Genomic DNA, 13,600 nt, shown 5'->3' on the forward strand with positions numbered 1-13,600 from the left:
TCTTTCTTTTTGGTTTATCAAGATAGGGACCAGGATGACCTGGGACTCACTCTGTAGCCCTAGGCTGGCCTCAAATTCATGCTAATCCTGCCAACTCAGCCTCATAAACGCTGGGATTAAAAGCATGTGCCACCATGTCTGACTTGTTTTAAACTTTTTTTTTTTTTAACTTTTCTTTATTTGAAAGCGACAGACAGAGAGAGAAAGAGGCAGATAGAGAGAGAGAGAATGGGCACGCCAGGGCCTCCAGCCACTGCAAACGAACTCAAGATGCGTGCACCCCCTTGTGCATCTGGCTAACGTGGGTCCTGGGGAACTGAGCCTTGAACCAGGGTCCTTAGGCTTCACAGGCAAGCGCTTAACCGCCAAACCATCTCTCCAGCCCTTAAACATTTTTAATACCTGAAATAAATTACAGAATTTCCTAAAAGTAGAGGTATTCTGGTTAGTGATTAAACAGTATGGTCAGTGAAAAGCAAAATTAAAAATACAAATGCAATACACAAGAAAAATATTTTTTTCTCAATGAAGAACCAGCCACTCTGTAGAGATGTATCACTTCCAAACCCAACGGGAGGAACGAAGTAGTTTACCAATTTTGTTTCTACTATGTGCCTTTCAGCTACCATACAACAAAAAAGAAGAATATTTGCAGAATGTAATATTGAGTAACAGCACTAAAGTTGATTGTTACAAGCTATTAAATTCTGTATTAAATGGTTGCATCTTAATTATTTATACATACCATTGATCCAATAACATAAAAAGAGAGAATAGAATCTGGGAATTTATCTCATCCAATGTGTTCAGAGATAAACGGGTTAACCACTCTTTCTATTATTTCTGTAAGCAAGTCCTTGTTTGTAGTGAAATCTGATGGAAATTCAAGTGTCACTTAGCTAAGCTATTGCATGAAGAGGATGCTGAAGGCCATTACCACAAAGCACGCTATGACTCTTCCAAATGATCCCCAACAATGCAGTTTTATTTCTGTTCAGGATGCTGGGTGCCAGTGATCAGATATAAGCACGTGCACATATAAACAGCAAGATTAAAGTCAACAGACTCTGAAAATTGAAAACAGCAGACATTAGCTAGGTGTTGTACCTTTAATCCCAGCACTCGGGAGTCAGAGGTACAAGGATCGCCATGAATTTGAGGCTACCCTGAGACTACATAGTGAATTCCAGGTTAGCCTGGGCTAGAGCGAGACCTTACCTAGAAAAAGAAAGGAAGGAAGGGAGGGAGGGAGGGAGGGATATACTTGGGATATACTTTAAAGTGCAAAATCACCAGCAAAACCTACCAAAGTGTGAAAAATGGTTACACTAAACAGAATGTGAAAGAAACACTTGTGTATGCAAGACGTGAAACAAAAGGGCAAAGTGTCAGCTTGTTCAGTCTCAGCTGAGAATATGTCTAATGGATGAAGAATTTCTCACCACTATGGGCATGTCCACAAAGCACTGTGAGAAATGACTTGGAGGTTATGCATTATCTATAGTGAGGAGGTAAAGTTCTAAATACAGCACTTATGAATAATGAGGCAGGGCTGTATGTGTATCCATTCCAATGTTGGACACAACTAGAAAACAGCTGGTTCTCACCCGGGCACATTCTCCTTTCCCAAAGATCTGGGGGATTGTTCCATACAGTGCTTGCAGGGTCATCAGCCCCTTGGCAGCATGGTACAGGCTTGTCTGGTCACCCTCCAGGTAGCACTCCTGTGGAGAGAAGGGCCGGTCACCGTGAGCCGCGGTCATCTCCCAGGGGCCTGCCAGGACCCACCTCTGTTCCCAGTGCTGGTGCTCAGGAATGGACAAGAACATCATTCCCATCGGTCCCTTGCTTGGCTGGGGACTCCAGTCCATATTATAAAGCTGCTTAGTGCCAGCCTACATCTCAAAGCCAGCAGCCCTTGGCAGGGTACAGCTGTGGCAGCCACTCTGCCAGGCATATCTGGGCTCCTGAAAGAGAAACATGTGCCTGGCATACAGCTCTTCTTCTTCTACTCTCCAAGAAGAAACAAATAAAGACCTACCCCAGGCTTCATCACTCAAAGGGGAGTGTGAATTCAAACAGGTCATTCTTGGATGGCCATACTCTGCATATTACCCTGAAAGTCTCACAAGACAGCAACAGAATGCTTTCCCATTTTTACAAACAAGGAGGAAAATTTTCATATAAACTGACAACAAGAAGAGCAAGACCTACTTCTTTTCTTTTTGTTTGTTTTATTTTTTTCAAGGTAGATCTCACTCTAGCACAGGCTAACCTGGAATTCACTATGCAGTCTCAGGGTGGCCTCTAAGTCATGATGATCCTTCTACCTCTGCCTCCCAGTGCTGGGATTAAAGGCATGTGCCACCATGCCCAGCTTATATTTTTTACTTTATAAAACACAGAGCTCTTTTTGGGTTTTCATCTCTCTGGAACCTCCAGATCACTGCTCTGGTAAGCCCCACAACCACTCCCAGGGATAAGGGAGGAAAGGAGACCCTACTCCCACATAGGCTTTACCCCCTCCCTCTGGCAGGAGCCCTCTGTATTCCTTTTCTTTTTAGTTTTTTGAGGCAGGGTCTCACTCTAGCCCAGACTGACCTCAAATTTACTATGTGGTCTCAGGGTGGCCTCGAACTCACAGCAATCCTCCTACTTCTGCCTCCTGACTGCTGGGATTAAAGGTGTGTGCCACCATGCCTAGTCCTTTTTCCTTTTCTTAATCTAATAAAGTCTCTCTAAACACTAAAACACACACACACACACACACACACACACGCGCGCGCGCGCGCGCGCGCGCGCGCGCGCGCGCACAGTACTTTGCAAAGTATATAAAAATTAAGCTGGGGCCTGGCATGGTGGTGCACACTTTTAATCCCAGCACTCAGGGGGCAGAGGTAGGAGGATCGCCGTGAGTTTGAGGCCATCCTGACACTACATTGTGAATTCCAGGTCAGTCTGGGCTACAGAGAGACCCTACCTTGAAAAACAAAAAAAATAAAATAAAATAAACAAAAAAGAAGAAGAAGCTAGGCATGGTGACACACACCTTTAGTCCCAGTACTTAGGAGAGTAAAGTAGGAGAATCACTGGGTTCCAGATTAGCTGGGGCTAGAGTGAGGCCCTACCTCAAAAAAAAAAAAAAAAAAAAGTCAGGGCTGTAAGCTGGGAGTGGTGGCCCAGGAGCACCACTGAAAACTCACAAACAGAATAAAATAAAAAGCAGAGGCCAGTAAGCTAGAAAGAGGCCATAAGGGAGGGAGGACTTAAGGGGTTGGCATTGCATATATGTAAGTAGAAGAACAGATTACTGGGGAGTGCAATTGCCTAAGTGAGGTCAGGGGAAAAGACTGAGTAAAGGAAGGATGGGGATGGTGTTAAAATCTAAGAGGGTACGAATAAGTCATATGGAAACCTACATTTTTGGACAATGGCATACCCTGAAGCCATAGATTATTACTATAAAATTTTTACTGCCAGGGATGGGATACCTTCCAGTAGTCGTTGGCCAGGGAGCTCCCTGATGCTCCCAAAGCATTACAGGTCATTGCCAAGGCTCTTGGTTTCCCACCAGGGATAAACAGTAAGACCCTATTGCTGGAGACTTCATACTCTTAGGCTGCAAGATCACAGAGAAATCTTACTGGAGCTGAGCTGAAAACTTCCTCTGTGGAGACCAGTGACAGAAAGTTGGAAAAAGGGCCAGGTGTGGTGGTGCACACGTTTAATCCAGCATTTGGGAGGCAGAGGTAGGAGGATCGCCATGAGTTTGAGGTCACCCTGAGACTACAGAGTGAATTCCAGGTCAGCCTGGGTTAGAGTGAGACCCTACTGACTGCTCTCTAACTGGACTGGAGGCCTACTCCATTGGAGGAAATACGTGCCTGAAGCTACTGAAAAGACTATGACGGAGGAAGTCATGAGCCCTAGGGGTGTAATGCCTGCTGTTGTCTGGCTAAATGCATACATTATACTCACCAAAATGCCCAGAAAGCACGTCTCTTAATGTTCATACCAATATATTAATGCTACTCTCACTTTTGGTTAGAGAACCTTCTCTTTTCCAAGGGTGGTGACCTTGGGATGACTCATAAGGCACAATGATGCTGGGAAGAAGTGACAGAGGAGTGCTCAGCACTGAAATATCCCTATCACACCTGAGGGTCCATTGCAAAAGAGGTGATAAGAAGAATGTAAGGGCCAAAGGAAGGATAGGACTCCTTACAATACACTCTTCTAGACACAAAATGGCCTGGATATCCATGACCTCACAGTGCCTGACACTCCCAATGCAAGACCATCATAACAGTAGGAAAAGATGATGACATCAAAATAAAAAGAGAGGCTGATGAAGAGGGGGAGGGGATATGACAGAGAATGGAGTTGTGAAGGGAAGTGGGTAGGAGCAATTATCATGGTTTATTTTCTATAATTATGGAAGTTGATAATAATAGTAATAAAGAATAAAATAAAAGCCAAGGAAAAAATACTAAAAATTGCAGTGGATGCTCTGGCATGCCCATACTCATTCTTCTTCTTCTCTCTCTGTGTCTGTCTGCTTTTTTCTGTCTCTCTCTCAAATAAATAAATAAAATTTTAAGCCAGGTATGGTGGCACACACCTTTAATCCCAGAACTTGGGAGGCAGAGGTAGGAGGATTACTGTGAGTTCGAGGCCATCTGAGATTACATAGTGAATCCCAGGTCAGCCTGGGCTAAAGCGGGACCCTACCTCAAAAAACCAAACAAATTTATTAATTAAGTAAATAAATATTTGACACAAACAGAAGTCTGATGTGTCAGGGAAATGCAAACTTACTTTGAATGCACCCTCTGATTCCATGGACAAGAGATCCCCATCAAATGGAATGAGATCTAAGCTGTACTCCTCCCGGTGGATAAAGGATCCCAAAACACCCAGGTCCTTGAGCCGCTGTTCACATAGCAAGCTGCGGCGTGGCACAAACAAAATGTGGAAGTCTCTGGCTGGGCCACGTCTGTCTTCGCTGTAAAGGAAATATCAATTATTAGCTTATGAGATCTTTAGGGTAAGAGGCTCTTTTGCTAGCTTTATCTCCACTGCCTAGCAGGCATGGAATAAATGCTGCTTAGGTAAACACCAGAAGATGGACTCTCAGACTCAAACTGTTAATAGTTCTGTCTTCTGCTCTCTTTCTTGACCCCCAAACAGGAGTAGCACTGAGTCATAGGCAGCCAGCCAAACCTGGTGGTTCATCTTCTAGCATTCTCTTAACCACTTAATGGGGCATTACATCGCTCAGGTTTATTAAAACAGGATAATTGGGTCTTAGGAAACAATTCTGCTTTTACCAAATCATTGCAATATCACCATCTTGTATTAAAATGAGAGGTCATTCTTGATTCTCCTAGGTAATGGGATTCCAAAAATAACCCATATGCTTTTAAGGCTATAGGGACTGCATCAATCAATTGTACTGCAGAGTGGACTGTACAGAGAACATCCTCTAGAGATTGGATGCTACATTAAAATTTAATCAGCTCTCACTTATTTTGCTTATGAAATTAAAGTACACGACATTTGGTATATTAAAAATAACCACTGGGCTGGGCATGGTGGCACATGCCTTTAATCCCAGCACTCGGGAGGAAGAGGTAAGAGGATCACCATGAGTTTGAGGCCAGCCTGAGACTACATAAATTTCAGGTCAGCCTGGACTAGAGTAAAACCCTACCTCCAAAAACCAAAAAAAAAAAGATAATAAGAAAATAACCATTGGACTGGAGAGATGGCTTAGCAGTTAAGGTTCCTGTCTGCAAAGCCAAAGGACCCAGGTTCAATTCCCCAGAACCCACATAAGCCAGATGCACAAGGTGGTGCATGCATCTCAAGTTCATTTGCAATGGCTGGAGGCCCTGGCGTGCTCACTCTTTCTTTCTCTCTCTCTGCCTCTTTCTCTCTCAAATAAATAAATAAATAGAACATTAAAGTTTGGTGGCCCATGCCTATAATCCCAGCATTCAGGAGGAAGATTGTCATGAGTTCAAGGCCAGCATGAACTACAGAGTGACTTCCAGGCCAGCCTGGGCTAGAATGATATTCTTGCCTAAAATAATAATAATAATAATGATAACAACAACAACATTAAAGGGTTTTGTATTTTGCTTTGAAGCAGGGTCCTTTCTATTAATACATTCAAACTTTGGCATTCCTAAGAGAATGAAATTGTTAACATCCCTGAAACCATTCAGAACACCTTTCTAAGTTTCCCAGGCTCCCTCTAATTTTGTTCCTTGTCTGACTCCCAGTTTTTCCAAAAGACCACCTTCTAATACACTGACACAAAGGGAAGTTTTCTGGGAGAAGTCACTCAGTACATTAAAGTCATTATCAGGAACAACTTCTTTTGACAATAGCTCTGAGATACCTGAGCACATTTTCAGCAATTATATCCATCAATTCTAGCCTGGGTCTGACAAAAAAAATGATATTCTTGACATCAGCTGCGGGCAAACGACTTCCTTTAAGAGTGAACATTTTCTCCACTTCATGCTCCTAGGAAAACATATATATGAAAGGTTAACTAAAAACCAGAAGTCTAGGCTGGAAGATGGCTCCGAGGTTAAAGGTGATTTCTTGAAAAGCCTCCTGGCACATGTTCAATTCCCTAGTACCCATGTAAAGACAGATACACAGTTGGCTGTGAAAGTTTTGTAATCTTTGCAACTGAAAGGCATGAAACATTTTAATCCATTGAAGACTAGTAGCAATAAGTCAGAGTAGCAAATAATTTTTGTTTTATGAAGCAGAGTATCTGTTATCTTGCAATATTAATAATTCAGTTGTAAAATGAATTTAAAGTGAATTTAAAAATCCTGTCACAGCCGGGCGTGGTGGCGTATGCCTTTAATCCCAGCACTTGGGAGGCAGAGGTAGGAGGATCACTGTGAGTTCGAGGCCACCCTGAGACTCCATTGTGAATTCCAGGTCAGCCTGGGCCAGAGTGAGACCCTCAAAAAAAAAAAATAATCCTGTCAAAAATTTATCTGTTTACATATCTTATTATCAATTGCAAGTAATATATAAATAAAATTACACTTTAGCCCCACCCCCCAAAAATCATTACTATTAAATCAGCATGCAAATGATTCTGACACAATAAAGTATTAAAGACACCAGGTAATGGTCATATGTTACAATGCTAACTCAGCATGCAATTATTTTCTTTCTTTCTTTTTTTGTTTTTCAAGATAGGGTCTCGCCCTAGCCCAGGCTGAAATTCACTATGTAACTCATAGCAATCTGCTATGCTGGTACTAAAGGCATGCACCACCAAACTCGCTCTTTGTTTGTTTGTTTGTTTATTGAGGTAGTTTTGCTCTAGCACAGGCTGACCTAGAATTCACTCTGTAGTCCCAGGCTAGCCTCAAACTCACAGCAATCCTCCTACCTCTATCTCCCAAGTGCTGGAATTAAAGGCTTGTGCCACCACGTCCAGCTGCAAAATTATTTCTTTCTCTTTTTCTTTTTTTGAGGTAGAGTCTTGCTCTAGCTCAGGCTGACCTGGAAAGTTTCAGGGTGGCCTTGAACTCACAGAGATCCTCCTACCTCTGCTTCCCAAGTGCTGGGATTAAAGGCGTGCGCCACCACGCCCAGCTCAATGATTTCTTGATGTTACGGTGCAATATGCACGGTGCTGCATATTGACTGCAGCTAGGGAAGTACATGACCACTGGGCAACACCATAGCCCCTACACAAAACATCGATCACATGTTAGTATCAGTGCTTGTACAGAACAAATAGTGGTTCAAATAATTTACTGAGAAGGGTATCACTGCTAAAGTTCATCATTGTAACTATGTGAACAAGTTCCAAATACCACTTATTACCTTTAGGAGTGAATACTGTGCGATCAGGCCAAATGGTCCTGTTAAGTACTCATCCCACACAATTGCCTAGAAAAGGGGAGAAATATTATTTTATTTACTTATTTTCAAACAGAGAGAAAAATAGAGGAGAGAGAATGGGCACACCAGGGCCTCCAGCCACTGCAAACGAACTCCAAATGCACGCGCCCACCTTGTGCATCTGACTTATGTGGGTCCTGGAGAATTGAACCTTGGTCCTTAGGCTTCACCTTAACTGCTAAGCCATCTCCCCAGCCCCAAGAAATATTATTTTAAGACATTATCAGCAATTTCAACAACAGAAAATAGCAGTTATATAGAGTAGGTATATTTTCTTCAAACTGGACTTAAAATTTTCATATTTTATTTTTTTATTTTCAAGGTAGGGTCTCACTCTAAGCCAGGCTGACCTGGAATTCACTATGGAGTCTCAGGGTGGCCTAGAACTCATGGCAATCCTCCTACCTCTGCCTCCCCCACCCCCAAGTGCTGGGATTAAAGGCATGCGCCACCACGCCCAGCTTGGACTTAAAATTTTCATTGACTGATCACATCCATAGCCTGAGGGTCTACAGAATATCACAAGGGGCAAGTGATGCTACTGAGGGGCACAGGGAGTTAAAGAGCTAATAACTGCCCTTACCAGAAAGAAGGACCTGCAGTTTGTTGTATGTCTGTGTCATATGATTCGACTGAAACATGGAAACTGCCAACCATACATAATTAAAACCCATAACTAAGCCAAGTGTAGTGACGCACGCCTTTAATCCCAGCATTTCGGAGGCAGAGGTAGGATTGCTTTGAGTTCAAGGTCACCCTGAGACTCCGTAGTGAATTCCAGGTCAGCCTGGCTAGAGTGAAACCCTACCTTGAAAAACAAAACAAAACAAACAAAAAACCAGTAACTATTTCAAATCTTATGTTGACACCATAGATCACTGCCCTGGGCCTATATGACTATTTCTACTGCTACAATTTACAGCTTCAAGCTTAGAGTTGTACCTCACACCTACAAGCCCTGCACTTGGATAGCTGAGGTAGGAGGATCTTCTTGAGTCCCTAGTGAGCCTGAGGTAGAGTAAGACTCTGTCTCAAAACAAAACAAAAATAATACCTATAGTTTCATTCCTTTCCTCTTTCGTAAAAAAGAAATAATCATTTGCATACGTGTATGAGCCAGTGGTCTCTTGCCACTGCAAATGAAATCCAAGATGTGTCAGGCTTTATTTGGATGGCTAGAGAACTAAACCCAGCACCAGGATAAAGGCTTTGTAAGCAAGTACCTTGAGTCACTAAACCATCTCCCCAGCTCCTCATCTCTTTTTAGCTGAAATTTTTACTTAAAAAATTGTAAACTGGGTGTGGTAGCATATGCCTTTAATCCCAGCACTTGGGAGGCAGAGGAAGGAGGATCACTGAGTTCAAGCCCGAGATTACATAGTGAATTCCAGGTCAGCTTGGGCTAGAGTGAAACCCTACCTCAGAAAAAAAAAGGGGGGGCGGACAGAGGTTCAATTTCCCAGTATCCACATAAGCCAGATGCACATGGTGGCACATACATATGGAGTTCACCAGCAAGTTAGAGGCCCTGGTGTGCTCATTCACTATCTGCCTCTTTCTCCCTTGCTCTCTCTCAAATAAATAAAAATAGATAAGAAAAAAAAAATTGTAGGGCTGGTAGAGACATGGCTCAGTGGTTAAGGCTCTTGCCTGCAAACTGAGGACCAGGTTTGAGTCCTTAGTACCCATGTAAAGCCATGTACAAAAGTGACACATTCACCTGGAGTTTGTTTGCAGCAGCAAGATACCCTGTTACACTCATTCTCTCTCTCCTTGCAAATAAATCAATAAAATATTTAACTTCCCAGCCACCCATGTAAATACTGAGGCCCAGCCTAAATAAAAATATTTTTAGGGGGGCTGGAGAGATTGCTTAGTGGTTAAGGCACTTGCCTGCGAAGCCTAAGGACCCAGCCAGGTACCACATAAGCCAGATGGCACATGGTGGCACATGCATCTGAAGTTCGTTTGCAGTGGCTAGAGGCCCTGGCACGCCCATTCTCACTCACTCGCTCTGTCTCAAATAAATAAATAAATAAATAATATTTTTAGGGTTGGAGAGATGACTGAGCAGTTAAGGCAGTTACCTGCAAAGCCAAAGTACCCAGGTTCAATTCCCCAGGACCCATGTAAGCCAGATGCACAAGGTGGCACGTGTGTCTGGAGTTTGTTTGCAGTGGCTGTAGACCCTGGCGTGCCCATTCTATCATCCATCTATCCTATATCATCTATCTGTCTTTTTCCTCTCTCCCTCTCTCTCAAATAAATAAATTAAAATATATATTTTTAAAAATTTATAAATTGGGTGTGGTGCCACACATCTTTAATCCCAGGAGGCAGAAGTAGGAGGATGGCCATGAGTTTGAAGCCACCCTGACACTACATAGTGAATTCCAGGTCAGTCAGGGCTAGAGTAAGACCTTGTCTCGAAAAACAAAAACCCAAACAAACAAGAAATACACACACACACCACACATTTGTAAATGGGATGTGGTGGCACACGCCTTTAATCCCAGCACTTGGGAGGCAGAGGTAGAATTGCCATGAGTTGGAGACCACCCTGAGACTAATTCCAGGTCAGCCTGAGCTAGACAAGACCCTACCTTGCAATAAACCAAAAAAAAAAGTAAGGAGGGGCTAGAGACAGCTTAGTGGTTATGGCGCTTGCCTGTGAAGCCTAAACACCCAGGTTCAATTCCCCAGTTACCATGTAACCAGATGCACATGGTGGCACATGCATCTGAAGTTTGTTTGCACTGAAGCACCTGTTCTCTATCTATCTGCCTCTTTTTCTCTCTCTACCCTCTTTCTTTCAGATAAATAAATAAATTAATTAATTAAAAGATTTTTAAAATAAAATATAAAACTAAAGTAAGGGGGCTGGAGAGATGGCTTAGCAGTTAAGCACTTGCCTGTGAAATCTAAAGACCCCGGTTGGAGGCTAGATTCCCCAGGACCCATGTTAGCCAGATGCACAAGGGGGCGCACTCGTCTGGAGTTCGTTTGCAGTGCCCGGAGGCCCTGGCACGCCCATTTTCTCTCTCTTCCTCTCTCTCTCTGTCGCTCTCAAATAAATAAATAATAAAAACAAAAAATTAAAAAAAAAAAGGGCTGGAGCCGTGGCTCAGCGGATATAGCACTTGCTTGCAAAGCCTGATGGACTGAGTTCAATTCCCCAGTACCCACGTAAAGCCAGATGCACACAGTGGTGCATATGTCTGGAGTATTGTTTACAGTGGCTGGAGGCTCTGGTGCACCCATATTCTCTCTCGCTTTCTTTCTCAAATACATAAAAATATTTTAAAATAAAAATGAAAGGGCTGGAGAGATGGCTCAGCGGTAAAGGCACTTGCCCGCAATGCCTAAGGACCCAGGTTCAATTCCCAGCACCCACATAAAGCCAGATGCACAAGGTACAGTGTCTGGAGTTCATTGACAGGGCCTAGAAGCCCAGGCACGCCCATTCTGTCTCTGTCATAAATAAATAGAATATTTAATATAAATCCTTTAAAGTCACTACAATTTGCCACCCTCATAAGACGGGTGCTCGAACAGGAGAAACAATCCTATGTTAAGGACCAAATTAAAGTTCCAAATCACTCCATCTTCGTTCATAATCTGTGTGTGTAGGTTGCTGTGGGTGCTTCAGACTGTCGAGGGGTCCCACGTCTGAGCCGACACCAGCCATGCCTGTTGGCCGGGAAGCTCACCAAGGGCAGGGCTGGCATGGTGGGTTATCCTGCTCCCACAAAACCATCGCGGGGCCACGCCGACTCCGGAGTGCAAGCAGAAGGGGAGGCCCCGGGCGCCGCGTCCACCGGTCGGGGACCCGACCAGGCCGGGCCGGGGAGGCGAGGGCGGCGGGGCCCCGTCCCTCACCTTGCTTCCCGCGCACTTGTCCAGGAACTCGCGCAGCTCGCGGCGCACCGCCTCGCGCAGCACGTTCAAGTTCACCCGCCCGTAGGACAGGTGCGCGGCCATCGTGCCCGCCGCCGCCGCCCCTCGCCCAGCCCTCGCCCACCGCCGGGCTCGGCCCGCAGACTCGGGCGTGGTCACGTGGCAGCGGTGCACGTGATCCAGCACGCTGACGCGCGTCCGACCCGGAAGGCAGAACCGTCGGTCATGTTCGGCGAGGTCCTAGTGCCCTCCGCTTCCGCTAAGCGCGGCTCCACCTGTCTGTCGTCGCGCGCTGGGAAGGGTGCTTAAAGGCGGAGAGCGGGCCTCGATCGTCGGGTTTAAAGTTCGCCACATTTCTTTCTCAGCAGCAAGAATACTTGTTAGAATGGCAAGAAGCTAAACTTGAATGAAATTATAAATATGAGAAGGTATCAGCAGAAATTTAAGATGGCAATAGTGATGCCATATAATTTGCCTGAACTACAACTGAGGTCGTTAAGGTCCCTGAAAATGACCACAATATTGTAATTTTCAAGCATTTTCGTAAGACCTCTATTTTTTTTGTTGTTGTTGTTTTGTGTTTCGAGGTAGGGCCTCTAGCCCAGGCTGACCTGAAATTCACTATGTAGTCTTAGCATGGTCTCGAACTCACAGCAGTCCTCTCCTACCTCAGTTTGTATTAAAGGCATACGCTAGGCCCGAAAACCTTTAATTAGTTTTCTTAACTTGAAAAACTTAAGTTGCATGCAAAATTTTTTTTGGGGGGGGAAGCATAAGGTCTTTAACTTTGTGAGCTAAAATGTACGGTTAAGAGCTGAGATAACCTTAAGTGACTTTTCAATTTTTATTTTTTTGATGTCCAGGTTCACTTGAAACTCACCGTGTAACCCATCCAGGCTGGCCTCAAACTCAAGACATCCTCCTACCTCAGCCTCTGGAGCATTGAGATTGTATCTGTGAGCCACCACACAGGGGCCTCTATAGCTGGTAAGTCTAGAGTTGTGAAGATCAAAGAAGGTTTAAAGTACATCATGTAGTCGGGCATGGTGGCGCACACCCTTAATTCCAGCACTTAGAAGGCAGAGGTAGGAGGATCCCTGTGCTTTCAAGGCCACCCTGAAACACTACATAGTGAATTCCAGGTCAGCCTGGGCTAAAGTGAAAACCTACCTCAAAAACCAAAACAAAACAACAACAACAAAAAAACCACCAAAAATACACTTGATCTTAGCCAAAAGGCCGAGAAGTGATGAACCACCAAAAATAAAAATAATAATAATAGGACTGGAGTGATAGATTAGCTCTTAAGGCAATTGCCTACAAAGCCAAAGGACCCAGGTTCAATTCCTCAAGACCCACATAAACCAGATGCACAAGGTGGCACATGTGTCTGGAGTTCATATGCAGTGGCTGGAGATCTTGGCACACACATCGTTCTCTCTCTCTCTCAAATAAATAAATAAATAATATTTTTTAAAAAGAGAAAGGAGCTGGGCGTGGTGGCACATGCCTTTAATCCCAGCACTCGGGAGGCAGAGGTAGGAGGATTGCCATGAGTTCGAGGCCACACTGAGACTACATAGTGAATTCCAGGTCAGCCTGAGCTAGAGCGAGACCCTACCTCAAAAACAAAACAAAACAAATCTCATATAAGACCATGTCTCAAAGAGAAATTGGTGTACCCTGACTGTTAAGCTCTGGAGGCATGGTGGGCAGTAAGTGGGATGCTTATAAGAATGGCTGAAAGGGCTGGAGA

At 44.2% G+C, this 13,600-nt stretch overlaps 1 protein-coding gene across 1 annotated transcript in view; it reads right to left on the reverse strand.

Moving 5' to 3' along the window:
• Vps33a (VPS33A core subunit of CORVET and HOPS complexes) overlaps positions 1-11,941 on the reverse strand; it is a 53,951-nt gene extending 42,010 nt beyond the window's left edge. Inside the window, exons 1-5 of the mRNA XM_045132989.1 lie at positions 11,827-11,941; positions 7,870-7,935; positions 6,407-6,534; positions 4,819-5,005; positions 1,608-1,724 (exon numbers count right to left, since the gene is read on the reverse strand). Coding sequence (XP_044988924.1) covers positions 1,608-1,724; positions 4,819-5,005; positions 6,407-6,534; positions 7,870-7,935; positions 11,827-11,928 — 600 coding nt within the window. The 5' untranslated portion in view covers positions 11,929-11,941. The remainder of the gene's footprint in view (positions 1-1,607; positions 1,725-4,818; positions 5,006-6,406; positions 6,535-7,869; positions 7,936-11,826) is intronic.
• Positions 11,942-13,600: the final 1,659 nt, after the last annotated feature.

The sequence above is a fragment of the Jaculus jaculus genome, chromosome 13 (genome assembly GCF_020740685.1).
Source record: "Jaculus jaculus isolate mJacJac1 chromosome 13, mJacJac1.mat.Y.cur, whole genome shotgun sequence".
NCBI classification, from domain to species: Eukaryota; Metazoa; Chordata; class Mammalia; order Rodentia; family Dipodidae; genus Jaculus; species Jaculus jaculus.